Source organism: Sardina pilchardus, chromosome 8 (assembly GCF_963854185.1).
Source record: "Sardina pilchardus chromosome 8, fSarPil1.1, whole genome shotgun sequence".
Lineage (NCBI taxonomy): Eukaryota > Metazoa > Chordata > Actinopteri > Clupeiformes > Clupeidae > Sardina > Sardina pilchardus.
The window spans coordinates 22,302,806-22,317,918 of NC_085001.1; the positions used below are offsets into that span (position 1 = coordinate 22,302,806).

Below are 15,113 nucleotides of genomic sequence, written 5' to 3' on the forward strand. Positions count from 1 at the left end.
TGCGGATGGACGGACACACACATAGGACACACGCACACACATAGAGAGCACACACACACACACACACACACACACACACACACATAGGACACACGCACACACATAGAGAGCACACACACACACACACACACACACACACACACACATAGGACACACGCACACACATAGAGAGCACACACACACACACACACACACACACAGCCTGCTCCTATCAGGCAACCTCTAAACACAGGATGTTTGCAACACAAGGTTGCCTGGATATCTATCTAGTGAAACGCTAAGAACATTACATCTATGTACATCAATGTAGCTTCAATAGAGCACTGACATATCAAACCTGTACCGAGCTATACAGCAGCCTGTACACTAATCTTAGGACATTAGAAGGGTCTGCAGTTAAACCTAATCTTGAATAAGGCTGAAAGACTGTGGTTATTGGAAGTTATATATTAGATCAGCGTGGCTCCAGGTTGTTTCTTTACTTGTCTATGACGATATAGTCTACCCGTGTTGATGAACTATAACTTATCAGCTTTTCTCAAGATTAAACCAAATTCACCTCCACAGAAAATGCCGTTTAAGCCTTAATCTAAACTCATTGTGATAATTGGCTGAGTTGAAGGGCTCCTTATAAGATGGTGCACTGACCCTGAATTCCTCCCAGTCTAAACACAACATCCTCAACTCCCACAGGACCTGCTCCAGCTGCAGTACGAGGGAGTCGCCGTCATGAAGATGTTTGACAAAGCCAAAGTCAACGTCAACCTCCTCATCTTCCTTCTCAACAAGAAGTTTTATGGGAAGTGAATGAATGAGTTTGTTTGTGTGTACATGTGTGTGCATAAGGTGTGTGTGTGTGTGTGTGTGTGTGTGTGTGTGTGTGTGTGTGTGTGTGTGTGTGTGTGTGTGTGTGTGTGTTTGTATGGGCACAGTGTGTGTAATTGGAAAATGGAAAAGTGGGGAGGCGAGTGTATGCTCACAAGAAATGCCAAAGAGGTCACATATCATTTATACCAAATGCTTGGTGATGTGATTGGAATGTGCCTTTCCATCAAAGCAATTTTGTAAACAAGACAGAAAAATGTTAACGTTTTAGATTAATGTGGTATTTAATAAATCATTGAATATTAAATTATGTTTTAAATGGTAAAATTGCTAAAGCTAGAAATCTAACAAGGTAGATAATACCTGACGTTAATCTGGCACTGTTTTAAATGTTTCATGTTTCTCATTTATCTTGTCTACTTCCATCAAAATTAAGTGTGTTGCACAATGAAAGGTTATTAGGTTTTGTCTGAAGGTTTATCAATGTCACATTGTTTTGTTTCAAAGTCTGTCACTTTGTTTCTCACATTGGTTGTACATGTGACATGGTTCAATCAACCATTTTGTAATTTCATGTCAACACTTCTGGTCACTTGTAAAAAAAAAAAAAAAAGGAAAAAAGAGAGATTTTAATGAACTGCATAACGCACTACTGCCTCCTTCAATGGATCGTGAAATAGTCACTGGAGTTGAACATTTCCTGCTGTATCAGACTGGCCTGTGGCAATTCTCACACAACTGGTGCCTTTAAACTCTTCTTGAAGAAACTGAGTATATTTTAAGTATATATTTGACATGTTGTCTTTAGAATTTATGCTTTTAAATATAACTGTGTCAACGTGTTGTAAATTAAAGTGATTTTAAGGATTTAAAAGGAGACATCTAAAAACATAAATAAACTCACTCTACTTTGCAATGTGGTCTCTCTCCCCATCTCTCTCTCCCTCTCTCTCTGAATGTTTGTGTGGCTACGTCTGCTACATGGAACGTGGGAGAAAGCGCTCAGCAGTTGCGTAGTTGCCAGATCAAAATGGCAGATAATGTCCAGGCCAACATTTTTCATTTTAGTGCAAGTGGGCGTTTACATTCAAGCCATAAAACGATGTGAGGCAATAATTCCTCCTCTCGCTTCCTGACCACAAAAAGTGTGTCGGGACCGCTGTGTGTATTCCTCTGCGTGAATGTTGGTACCATACGGACACGTTTAGAAGTAGAAATAACTGAAAGTCATTAAAACAAGATACTGCCTTTTCTATTAAACTCTTAAGGCTAAACGAACTTTTGTGTAAGCTCTAGTAGGCTACCTGTTGAAGACGATGGCTCAAACCATTCTTATATGGACCTTCATTCTTCTGGCATTTTTTGCTGCGGAATCCTCCACAGCTACGATTAATACCGCAAATGGTAAGTGGACTTGTGAATATTTTTTATTTTAGTAGGCCACCTACATTGTATGTGCTGTGAACCTTTGTCCTAGTTAACAAAAACGGGGTATTTTAATAACCTACGAGACGCTTGAAAACGGTTGGACGTAATTGTATTATAAAATGCGTCCAAATAATTAACTAACTAAAACTGCACCACCTCACTGCCTAGCCTTCATTTACATTGTAAGGTAAAAAGAAACCTTTCACTGGAAGCCTTGAATTTCGAATTAGTCAAAACACCTGTAGATTACTGAAAGACAAAAAGAGCGATTTCTTGAGTTCATTCACTCCACGCTTTTATTGCCTCTCTCAATACAATAAGTTATCGAGGTAAAGCTGATATTGATTGAACTGTATTGTGTTCATTTAGTAGATATTTTTGCAATTTGCTTTCCACAAAATAATTGCATTAGGCCTACCTTGTAATACATTTCAATTCCCCCGCCTGCGCGCTACAAGGTAACAAGTGTTTTTTTTTTTTTTTTTTTTTTTTACGACTACTAGATGAATGAACATTCAAAATGCTGGGGGTTTTATTCACTCCCGAAACGATAAACGAATTTCTATGTATTAAAAATCCACGTCGTCACGGCACGTTTTAAGATATAAACATTTTCTGTTGCCACTTTCTCCTCAGGTTCTAGGAGTATTGTCAGGACATTCGCTGCACATTTCTTGCCCGTTACAGACGAGCCCATTGAGCTTGATTCCGAAGAAGGTAGTGGCTCAGGCTTTGATCTGGCGCCCAAAAAGACACCCAAGACGTCTGGCCACCATCATGAGGTGAAAAAGCAGCTCTACTTAAGTGAAGAGGCCAAGCAGTACCTCACTGGCCCTATGGTGACCTCCTTCATTCCCACCATGTACCTTCTAGTCTTCCTCATTAGTTTGCCTTTAAACCTCCTGGCAGTTGTCATGTTCCTGCGCCGAACCACAGCCAAGAAGCCGGCGGTGATCTACATGCTGAACCTGGCCTTTGCCGACCTGCTGTTTGTCCTGCTCCTGCCCTTCCGCATCTCCTACCACTACAACGGCAACAACTGGATTTACGGCTCGGGCCTGTGCCGCGTGGTCACGGCGGCCTTCTACTGCAACATGTACTGCTCCGTGCTGCTGATGATGTGCATCAGCGTGGACCGCTTCATGGCGGTGGTCTACCCCATCGACTCGCTGGTGTGGCGCAACCCGCGCACGGCCAGCGCGGTGTGCGCCGCCATGTGGGTGCTGTCGGTGGGCGGCGTGATCCCGCTCGTCACCTCCGAGCAGACCATGCACCTGCCGGACATGGGCATCACCACGTGCCACGACGTGCTGGACATCCACAAGCTGCGCTCCTACTACCTGTACTTCTTCCCCGTCTTCTCGGCCCTCTTCTTCTTCGTGCCCTTCATCTTCACCACCGTGTGCTACGCGCGCATCATCCAGGCGCTCTGCGCCGCCGCCGACGTGGCCAACGGCTTCCGGCGCACGCGCGCCATCTTCATGGCCGTCACCGTGCTCACGGTCTTCGTGGCGTGCTTCACGCCCACCAACGTCATCCTGCTGGCGCACTACGTGCGCTTCACGCACCACCACACGGAGAGCTCGTACGCCGCCTACCTGCTGGCCATGTGCCTGGGCAGCGTCAGCTGCTGCCTGGACCCGCTGGTCTACTACTTCGGCTCGTCGCAGTGCCAGAAGCAGGTGGCCGCGCTGCTCCGCTGCGGCAGCGTCTCCGGCCTGGAGAGGGGCTCGCCGACCACCAGCAGCAGCACCACCCGGAGCAGCAGGATCGACGCCATCAAGAGCAACATGAGCAGCCAGTACAGGAAGCTGATGGGCTGAGCCTTTTTGTGCCCCAGAGAGGTGACACACCGACCTGGCGGAGCACGGATGGAGACTGACATGGGGGGGGTCGTCTGTGTATCGGGGACTGAGTCAAAAGGGGATCTAGTGCCAGGGATGATAGTTACCCTGGTCATAGACTAGTGTTTACCAATTCAGCTTCAGGGCATCCAGAGCACAGCATGTTTTTTGGGCTCTGTCTGCTCTAAAACTCCTCAAATCCAGATCAGATCAGATCCAGAGTCTGCCATGATCTTTGCTACAGTAGGTAGGTTAGGAGTGAAGGGCAGTGAGAGATCCAAATCATGTGGTGTTTTGGGGCCAAGGAGCAGTTGTCTAGAAATTACGGTGTTGCTGAAGGAGGGTAGGAATGGGGCAGGAGATGGTAATACTGATTTGTGAAATTGTGACCAATTCTACGCCCTTTGTGTGGCTTTCAGACGGCATTCACACTGGCTGGTACAGTGGGTTTTTGTTCATGGCACTTTTGTGTATTGGCTTTAAAAGCATTATCGAACTGCAGTTATGCTGTATCAAGTCCCAAAATAATTTGGACTCTTGTTTTGTGAGAAATGGACAAAACATAAACCGCCAGGTTTGCTACTTCTACAGTTTACATTACATTACTAGCTTATATTTTTCAGTTTTTATGTAATATGTGCAGTGTATAGTTGATGTTTTAAGGCTCCCTGTATGGGCATGTCATGGAGACGGTCTATTTAGACCATTAGTCCCTGTCTGAAGGTTACGTTCCAATTTTGAACTGAAGATAATGGCCTTCAGCATTTGTTTTCTCGGGAAAGTGGGGGTTGAAAGCTATACTCTTTCACTTGTTAACCATGTATATATTTGAATCTTTAAGCTACAGGGATTTTAAACACTTTTGTTCATGTTTGCTCGGATGACCTGAAATGCTAGCTAATATATATTTTAATGAGCTAACTGGGCAGGCTGGTCTGCCCGTACTGTTCATTAATGTGCAATGTGCCAAGTCTTCAGCTACACGCATGATGCTGAATATACCACAGCATCCATTTCATCTTTTACCCAGCTCTTCCTGTTGGGAAGTCCTAACACAGTACAGTTCTTCCTAAATAAAGTATTAAAAACAATATATCACAATTGCTGTTGATGACTTCACAACGATATGACAATAGGTTGGCACAGATGTGTTGCCTTCCAGACAAAAATGCTTACAAATGAAAAAGGATTTCCCCTACCCCTAAAAACAACACATGCAGTGTCATATAAAATAGTATGTAAAATAGTCTCCATTGTATTACACTTAATGTATTTCACAATATTTGGCTACAGTAACCGACCATTTACACACAGTGACCTCTCGTTACCACAAGCACTGCATGTCCGTGCATGTCCTGTGAGACAACAAAGCCCACTGATGCTTTACGGGGGAATGATAAGGTTTTAGATATTGTACCTACCCACACAGAAGTAAATATAGGGTTTGTTTGGAACAAGTTAATCTCAGTAAAAGTGTGGGTTTTTTTTCATAAAAAGAATGGAGAAATAACTTGTTCGAAGTGAAACTGAACAGGTACTCCAGATACAAATGAACACAAATGAACACTTTTTACTAACATACACACAGTTAAACACAGAACAAGATTTATGCTGGCATCCAAAAACTTCTCAAAATATTTACACAAAGTCATTAAGATGCCTCCTAACTTCAAAATACCTACATACTGTATCACAAACAGAGTTATGGAGAAAAATCACAAAGATACTGATGATTAAGTAGCGCAATTTTGACATTTGTGCAAAAATGAATACATGATGAATACATGATAAATACATGAACAAGGAACAGTGGAATAAACAGAAAAATAACACACTGGACTTTCATCAGAAATGTCCAAGGTGGTATTCCAAGTATGTGGTTTAGTCACTAACCTGGGTAAGTTAACTCTGATTAAGTAGTAAACCTCCTACAGTAATGTATCCTCCTTTATTTTCCTAACAAAACAATGACATTGGGCTCTTGTTTTTGGAGGCTTACCACTTAAAATTAGTTAACTTAGGTTAACACAGGTTTGTCACTAAACCACAAACCTTGAATACCCCCCAAGTCTGATGTGATATATAAATAGTAAAACTGAAGAGACAACTTGATTACTGGGAAAGACAAAAGATTCAAACTAAAAAAGTGACTATACTGTAATGTTTGATTCATGGTGGACCGTACTGTTATTGAACTAATTTGTTTTCTCAACAGTCTTCCAGCGCTTGCCAAATTCTGTGTGATTCACCCAAGTCAGAGCTACTATTTTTACGATTCAGCAATTTTTCATCCATCAGTGATAAACAAACACATATACTAATATCTGTGAGAATGTGTGCTTTGTAGTCATCTTATTAAATAATTGGAAATCAAGATGTTTAATTAAATTAATAGTGAGGGAAATCATGATTGTCATCTTAATGCAACGGCAACAAATGACACCAGAAATACAACACATAGCCTAACCAAACCCATAATTCTGGAATGCCCCATGGAGTAACAAGACAGACAGACAGAGACTCACACACACACACACACACACACACACATGATAAAAAATGGCGGCGAGAATTCCACTGAGAGAATAGCGTTGACTCTTGTCAGTTCACTGAAGGCTATTGTGTAGCTCTCATCTGGAATTCGGAGTTGCCACCATTTCTGTCTGAAATGGTTGCCACCATTTCTTTCCAAGTCTGAAGTCAGATCCATACATCCACACATTTTTACTTGAAATTAGTCTTATTGTCTGTTTGCGTTGATGTGAGAAAATGGTCATTTTCATGGTGATCTGGGATTTAAAAAACACAGACTGAGACTCCAGTAAACAAGTTCCTTGTTCCAATGTGCTGTCGTCTTAGAAACCTTTGTGTATATCTCAGAGTCTTTCTGGACAAAATGAACATTGGAATGTGTAAACACAGTGACGCAGATACACATGAAGTTGTTTTTGTCCCGTCCTCTTTATGTTTTCCTCCCTCTTTTGACAGTTTTATTTGGCTTGCTGCATTCGTTAAGTCCTCCAGCTGAAGTCCGTGTAAGGCCATCAATACTTCACCGGGGACAAATAAATTATAGGGGGGGGGGGGAAAGAAAAAGACAAAGTGAGCTGAGTCCAGATGCACCCCCCTGGAAAAGATGACTTCAGTGGCCGTGGAAATCTCCTGTTGTCATGAAACACTTTCACTGGCCAGCCCAGGTTCTCTCTCCCACCTCACACACTCATTGTCATGTTAGGAGAATACTGGAAACAAGACATTTCAGAACGTAGATAAGACACTTGACATTTAGCAGACATTCAGCATTAATCTGATAAATTAGATAGCAACTTGCACTTGACAGTTGACCACAGGGAATGCAATAGCCCGGTCACAGCTAGAGTATAGTGATACTGGGGGATAAAGAGTTTGTGTAGGCTGTGCAGGAGTTAGTGTAATTTACAGTTAGGTGTAATTAACAGTATAGGTATAGTTGAAATATAAATTGAAGTGTTTGTTTTCACTGCATTCTTTACTTTAGTAATGATATGCATGTGACAAATAAACCTCCTTGTATCCTTGTTTGGGCCAATTTAAAGGGTTTATAGATTTTTTAACTAACTGTTCGTAGACTGTCTTGTGCGGTTATCTAAATAAAGCTGAAAGTTTTTCACTGCTTGCATGCTACTGTTGTCTCACACATACTGCACATACTAGTGCTGGGCTTCCTAAAGCTTGTAAACAGGCCATAGGAGGTGCTGACGTACACTCTCACTCTGGAAGGGATTCAGGAAGTTCCCTCCGATCTCGCCGTCATCTCGTGGCGTGCCTGGCTGATTACTCATGCTCAAGTTCCCGGGAGAGTTCTGCAGAGGAAACACAAGCCACCCACACACACACACACACACACACACACACACACAAACACACACAAAGAGTGAGTAAGACAGACACCAAGTCAAAACAAACGTACCATAAACAAACCATAAACAAACGTTATGTTTACAGATCATAATCGCATGGACACAATAACTCTGTCTGACATTTTCTGGTTTATGTCTGGGTCAGCAAGAGAGTGAGTGCTCTTGATCTTTACCTTGGGCAGACTGTCGATGTCACCAGATCCTGTGTACAATGAGACAAGTGGACAAATAAATGGCAAAATGACAAAAAAAAATACATATAGTACCCAGGTATTTGTCTGTAGTATTTATGTCATACACATGATACTTCAAAACAGAGTGTCAAAAGCAGCGGCCTTCAGCAGCATTTTTGTGAGCTGACACACACTGGGGTCTTTAACATTCTTTCGCTGACCCTCCGGTCTTGCCCCTGCCCTCCCCTTCCCACCCACAAGCCCTTTTCCTTCTGGAACCCTGGGTCATGAATTATGTCATCTGCTCCCCATAGACACAGAGGAACAAGTGAGTACATGTCTTGTATTGAGTGTATGTATGCGTGTATATGTTTGTAGTGACTGAGTGTGTGCCTATGCTCGTATGTGTGTGGTGTGTGCCTCTGTGTGTGTGTGTGTGTGTGTGTGTGTGAGAGTACATGTGAGCGTGTGTGTGTCTGCGTGTGAGCGTGTGTGTGTGTGTGAGTGTATCAGTGCTGCCGCCATACCCAGTGATCCATTCATGTGATGAGGCTCCATTCCCGTGATGCTGCCCATGGGTCCTTCAGCTCCAGCACCCATAGGGAACTATGAACACACAACACACACACACGTTCAGTACCAAACACAGCAACAGCAGTACTCACACACACACACACTCACACACACACACACACACACACACACACACACACACACACACACACACACACACACACACACACACACACACACACACACACACACACACACACAGGTGTATGGGTTCAGACAAAATAGTATACTTCATTTCCCTGATAGTGTGTCAACACACGTCACCACTCACAGAAGTGCTCTCTCATTTCGAGTCGTCTTTTTTTTTTATTTTATAAAAGACCAGTGTGTTGCAGTTTTTTTCCCCACAAAGCAGTGGCAAACCAAACAGAATTAATCATGTGATGTGTGACATTTGTGTCTCAGTTTAGTTAAAATTAAACCTAAAGACACACAGAAGCATTGTGTGCAAAGCTAGACATCCGGGGAGATAACTAGAAGACTAATTACCCAAATGGACATTTATATAACAAATTGTCTTACAGCATTAACAGATGACATATCGTTTCACGTCTCGTTCCGCATACTGAAGAGACAAAGAACGATCACCACTTTCATACAAATTAATATTTCAAAAGTCAATATTTACACTCAGAATGACAGAATGGTTTGAAGAAAAGTCTGCTGCTTGAAATGCTGATTCATTTCAGATTTATTGGCATGCCGTAGGTGGCCTTCTAATTTCCACATAGGAGGAGACATTCAAGTTCAGAAACATACCAATAATATTATGTCGGAATAGTAGCCATGGTCCGATGTCCCCTTTCTGCTTACCGTACTCTCTTCCTTTTTCATCTCCCATCTTAATCTGGCATACAAATTTGGTCAACTTGGTTGAGCTGTATCAATTAACCGAATCTCTTTCTTTCTGGGGCGGGGGGAGCAAGACTTGGGGGTGGGGGGAGTGAATGCGGTTGAATGCTGTATGTTGTCTTATTTGATGTATGTTGTCTTATTTGTTGTTTTAGATTTATTTCAGTTTTTAGTGTGTTTGTTGTATGAATTATAAAACACAATAAAAAAAATTGCTAACACAAGTTCAGAAACATACTTAAGAGCAAGGTCACTCAAGCATTTGATGGTACCCAGTGCCCCAGTAATAACTGCATTGATGTGTACTCACACTGGGTCTGTTTGCACCTGGGGGGCCTGTGTTAATCATGGTGTACATGTTGTCTCCAGAGTTTGTAGATTCTAAACAGAGGGAAAAACAATTGGTATTTAACAAGTATTCATTGTTACAGCTCACAGACAGACAGACAGACAGACAGAGACACACACACACACACACACAGAGAGAGAGAAAAGGGAGAGAAATAGAGGTCTAGAGGAGCCTCACATATGCTGCCCCCCCCCCCCCCCCCCCACACACACACACACACACACACTCACACACTCTCTCACATACACACACAATGCTACGTTTCAACTGTCGAGTTCAATACCCTGCTTCCACCATTGTGCCCTTGAGCAGTCCCTGAGTCATGTCTTACACATGTCAACGGCCATTGACATGTGTAAGACATACAGTATATCACTTTGGATAAAAGCGTCGGCTAAAATGAATAAATGAATAAATGTACCTGCTGGACTTGGCATTATGGGTGTACCAGGGGGACCTCCTCCTCCAGGTGGGCCCTGAGGTGAAGTGAGAGAATAAAAGAACTCACGTTACACACACACACACACACACACACACACACACACACACACACACACACACACACACACACACACACACACACACACACACATTTATATCAGCCAGGAAGACCCTGAAGACTTTGGTGTGCTGATTATTGGCTGATATACACCAGTTGTCATAACACCTACGGGTACAGTAGGTAGGCATTTATAATGGCCGATAAAAAAATCAAGATTTAAAAAAAAAAAGAACTAAGGTCAAAAATATCTAAAACATGCTAGATCTGGCTAGATCAAGGCTAGATCTGCTCATATTCTCTTTCCGATCGGCCCTACTCTGCCGTTGGCTTATGCTAATATATTCTTACCTAAACAACAACCAATCCCACATTTCATTTGTGATTTCAATGTTCGTTAGCTCTGCGACACCATGTAAGGCATCTACAGACAAGCCTACTGCCGAGCAACGGAGGAACTACATGTACGTGTGAAAATGAGCTCATACACTTGTGTGCAGTGGGTTGGTGTTACTTCTCTTTTTCCACCGTGATGTGATCTGCCTTTGGTTTAAGTTGTGACATTCGGATTGCCACATGTGGGCTATCGGCAATAACCACGGGTGATTTACTCAATAATGTGTGAGGGCATGCTGATAATATCTCCCGTGACTATCAGTGACAAATCCTATTACAACATTTACTGTCAGGCGTCAGGCGTCAGGCTCTTCCGACCAACAGGCCTAAACCTGTGCAGGCCGTCATGGGCAGCCTCTACCAAACAGCCTCTACTGGGCATGTGTGTGTGGATGTGGAATACAGTGGGAAGAGCACACCACAGCTTACCACATAACTCCCTGGAGAAGCTGAGGAGTACGGGATCTGGGAAGGAGGGAGAGAGAGACAGAGAGAGAGGGAGAGAGAGAGAGAGAGAGAGAGAGAGAGAGAGAGAGAGAGAGAGAGAGAGAGAGAGAGAGAGAGAGAGAGAGAGAGAGAGAGAGATGAGATGGGTTTGAGACGCAGTAACCCTAGACACTAATGATGCAGGTGCTAGAGGGTCTGGTAGATGGCGTGGGCAGTTTTGTTGCTGACTTTACACTCACTGTGTTGGCATTAGGGGGATTGGGCCAAGGCCTCCCTGCTGCAGGACCCCTAATAGACAGACAGCGTGAGAGAGAGAGAGAGAGAGATAGACAGAGACAGAGAGAAAGAGAAAGAGAAAGACAACAAGGATGGCATGAGAAGAGAGAAAAGGGAGAGATGTGAAAACAAAAGAGAAGCCGAGAGGAGCCTCACATATGCTGTTCCCTCCCCCAGGCAAATAAACACCCAACCCTACACACACGCAAGCATGCACAAACATACCCATGCACTCTTTCTCACACACACATATAAACATCCACCCACCTACCCACCCACACACACATACACACACACACACACACACACACACACTCCCTCTTCTCACACACACATCCACACAAACACACACTCTCTCTCCCCTCTCTCTCACACACAGACAGGCTCGCTCACACACACACACACACACACACACACATACACACACACACACACACACACACACACACACACACACACACACACATACACACAGGCACACTGGAGCCCCGTTGTCTGCTGAGCCATCCCTTCTTTCTCTGAGACAGGAAGCCCGGAGCGAGAGGAATGGCATCACACTGGTCAGCCCAGCAGCCCTGCCACCCCGTCAGCAAGGGCCATCAGAGAGCACCATCAGAGCTGACCTTCCTCACGGTCAGCACACCAGCGCGCATGGACTAACGCTTTACATGGGCGTGTGTGTGTGTGGGGGGGGTGCTACTCTTAGCATGATATATGATACTTCTTTGTTAAGGCATGAAAAGAAAAGAAGGGAACAGAACAAATAGAAAAAAGATAGAAAAAATAGAATAGAAAAAAAGAGAACAAAAGGGCAGTTAAAAAAAAATGAGTCCGAAGAGAAAAAAAGAAAGAAAAGAAGACATAGGAAATGAAAATAAATAAGCCGCAGAAGAGAAAGAAAAGGAAAGAGAAGGAAAGGAGAGAAAGAGAGGAGCAGCAGATGAAAGGGAGCGGATACTTACATATTCATTCCAGGCATTCCTGGGCCTACCAGAGCGCTGAGGGGGGGTCTCATTCCACCGCCATAGTTCTGCAGAGGCCAGGAAACACACACACACGCACACACACGCATATGCATGCACACACACACACACACACACACACACACACACACATATGCACACACACACACACACACACACACACACACACACACACACACATATGCATGCACACACACACACACACACACACACACACACACAAACAGACACACACACACATACACACACACACACACACACAACACACACACACACACACTCTCATCATAGGCTCTCCAGGGAGCGCTCCAGCCACACACTCATGCTTTATTCAGCTCTGCATACGAGACAGCATTACAGCGGTGCTTAACATCTTACAGAGGGAGCACGCTGTGAGTACACTGATAAGTCTGATCAACGTGTCCTCTCAGCAGCCTTCTTATGCTACACATATCACACGTCTGATGATGAGGACACCAAAGAGCTTGTCTTTGTCATATTCTTTTTTAATCTATTTTTTTTATCTTTTTCATTTGTCACGAGTATACATCAGAGTATACTGTACATCAGAGAGCCGACTGGAGGTGCTCTAGTCTAGATCTGATGATTAGGCTCGAGGTATCACATCAAACCGGAGCAGACTCCCCCGTACCTGCGGGCCAATGGGGACCATTCCCCTGGGAGCCACCATCCTCTGCATCGGCCCACTCATATTTGGGTGACCTGAGAAGGAGAGAGCGAGAGAGATAAATAGAGAGAAAGGGGGGGGGGAGGAAGAGAGATAGATAAAAAGAGAGAGAGAGAGAGAGAGAGAGAGAGAGGAAGGATGAAAAAGCAGGACAGCCAACATCAAAACAACAACAAAACCAACTTGCATTTGCACTTAATGAAAGCACCCAGAGCACATTTCAGTGAAGGGGGAACCTCATTAACTGGCGCCAACAGATATGCAGAACAGTCCAAATTTGTTTCCTAGCAGAGGAGAGTATGCAATGTAATTTCTTGCTGATCACCAACAAATACCGACTAGTATAGATAGAGAAGTGGAGTTTCACACACAGTACCTTGTCTTGGGTCCATTCCACCTGGCAATAACGCCTGGTTTCCGGGGCCCAGCGCCTAACCGAAGCAATATCCACAACATGGTGTTCAGAATTTAGGTAATAACTTCTCATTACTGTTCAATGAAGATACAGCTACCAGTTCACATACTACATCTCCCAAGAGCCCCCAGATATGATACCTGATTGGGTATTCTGAGGGGGGTCCTGGGCCCACCTGGGTACCTCGGCGACATGAAAGACTGTGATAAAGAACATGAGAGAGAACATGCACAGGGTTAAGAAGAGCGCATCAGGTGAAGCACGTCCACTCTAGACTCAGGGAGGAGAGAAGTGGTATTATTATCTAATATGAGAATGGCATGAAGACAAATAAGGGCATGTGTGTGGTATCTGGGATGCTGCATTCGTAGACTGTGTGCTTGTTCATGGGTGTTCTTGATATGATGATTCATGCCAAAACAGAATGCACAACATTATTTTGTTGCTGTGTGTGAGCACACTGAGATTAACAATACTACTGTGAACATAACTAATAACTATTTGTACTGTGTGCATGAATGACTGTGTGTTTGTGTGTGTGTGTGTGTGTGTGTGTGTGTGTGTGCTGGAATGGTATTACCTGAGTATGGGGGCCCATCATGTGGTTATGTGATGGATGCTGTGAATGAGGTGAGGACTGTGAGCCAGGAGAGCCCTGAAGAGACACACATGACCAGACATTACTGAGAGAGAGAGAGAGAGTGAGGGAGAGGGAGAGAGAAAGAGAACAGAGAGAGAGGGAGAGATACAGAGAGAGGGAGAGAGACAATAGAGACAGAGAGAGAGAACAGAGGGAGGGAGAGACACAGAGAGAGACAGAGGGAGAGAGAGAGGGGGAGAGAGACAGAGAAAGAACAGAGGCATAGAGAGAGAGACAGGGGAGAAAGGGAGGGAGACAGAGAGAAAGAACAGAGGCAGAGAGAAAGAGAGAGAGGTGTGTGATGGGATTAATGATGGGATTAGTGGGTGAGTGAATCACTTTATCATGAATGATCTTTCTCTCACCGACGCAGCTCCGCTCACTCATTCAGAATTCCATTCATTCTTTCCATTTTTTGCATTCTCTCCATTCTTTCCACTGCATTAGCCTGGACTGTTAGATCTCAAAGTGAAAAGTACTTAACCTATCCCACACCCCTGCTGATGCAAAATGAAATGGGCAGATTGAGTGAGTGGTTAATGTGAGTGGATGAAGTGAGAACAAGACGGATAGCATTATTCAAAGACTATATCCCTGTGCAATAAACCATACGGTGGAACACTGTGGATATCGATATAGCTGGAAATGTAAGAGTTATCGCTAGCTGCTCAACACATAAATGCCCTCTTCTCACAGTACACTCTCATACTCTAACATATGGCACTGTGTGATACTCTGCGGGCTATGAAAATCACCAGCAGATGGCGGTGTTGCATTACTTTTGTCTTGCTTGTTTGTTGTGTAATATTACTTCTGTGAAATCAGC

The 15,113-nt window shown here is 43.9% G+C and overlaps 3 protein-coding genes across 5 annotated transcripts in view; 2 read left to right on the forward strand and 1 right to left on the reverse strand.

Annotated features, from left to right (window-relative positions):
• Positions 1-1,714, forward strand: part of iqgap2 (IQ motif containing GTPase activating protein 2) — a 56,563-nt gene extending 54,849 nt beyond the window's left edge. Inside the window, exons 38-39 of the mRNA XM_062543236.1 lie at positions 694-886; positions 918-1,714. Coding sequence (XP_062399220.1) covers positions 694-807 — 114 coding nt within the window. The 3' untranslated portion in view covers positions 808-886; positions 918-1,714. The remainder of the gene's footprint in view (positions 1-693; positions 887-917) is intronic.
• Positions 1,715-1,939: 225 nt separating this feature from the next.
• On the forward strand, positions 1,940-5,190 carry f2r (coagulation factor II (thrombin) receptor). The gene is made up of 2 exons (XM_062543238.1): positions 1,940-2,229; positions 2,890-5,190. Exons 1-2 carry the CDS (start codon positions 2,142-2,144, stop codon positions 4,074-4,076), a joined length of 1,275 nt encoding a protein of 424 aa, XP_062399222.1. The 5' UTR covers positions 1,940-2,141; the 3' UTR covers positions 4,077-5,190.
• Positions 5,191-5,647: 457 nt separating this feature from the next.
• ssbp2a (single stranded DNA binding protein 2a) overlaps positions 5,648-15,113 on the reverse strand; it is a 42,006-nt gene continuing 32,540 nt past the window's right edge. For 2 of the 3 annotated variants that reach the window (XM_062543239.1, XM_062543241.1), the window contains 13 exons: positions 14,228-14,302; positions 13,788-13,847; positions 13,609-13,663; positions 13,197-13,267; positions 12,524-12,591; positions 11,525-11,573; positions 11,268-11,303; positions 10,365-10,419; positions 9,905-9,975; positions 8,697-8,775; positions 8,170-8,198; positions 7,841-7,939; positions 5,648-7,339 (listed from right to left, as the gene is read on the reverse strand). In XM_062543239.1, the coding sequence (XP_062399223.1) occupies positions 7,310-7,339; positions 7,841-7,939; positions 8,170-8,198; positions 8,697-8,775; positions 9,905-9,975; positions 10,365-10,419; positions 11,268-11,303; positions 11,525-11,573; positions 12,524-12,591; positions 13,197-13,267; positions 13,609-13,663; positions 13,788-13,847; positions 14,228-14,302 (777 nt within the window). In that variant the 3' untranslated portion in view covers positions 5,648-7,309. The remainder of the gene's footprint in view (positions 7,340-7,840; positions 7,940-8,169; positions 8,199-8,696; positions 8,776-9,904; positions 9,976-10,364; positions 10,420-11,267; positions 11,304-11,524; positions 11,574-12,523; positions 12,592-13,196; positions 13,268-13,608; positions 13,664-13,787; positions 13,848-14,227; positions 14,303-15,113) is intronic. The other variant, XM_062543240.1, reaches the window with a different exon arrangement.

Bases quoted from the DNA above. Each gene is read 5' to 3' on its own strand.
- f2r (XM_062543238.1), top strand. From the start codon at position 2,142: ATGGCTCAAACCATTCTTATATGGACCTTCATTCTTCTGGCATTTTTT. The intron at 2,230-2,889 runs GTAAGTGGACTT...CTTTCTCCTCAG, and splicing joins TACGATTAATACCGCAAATG to GTTCTAGGAGTATTGTCAGG.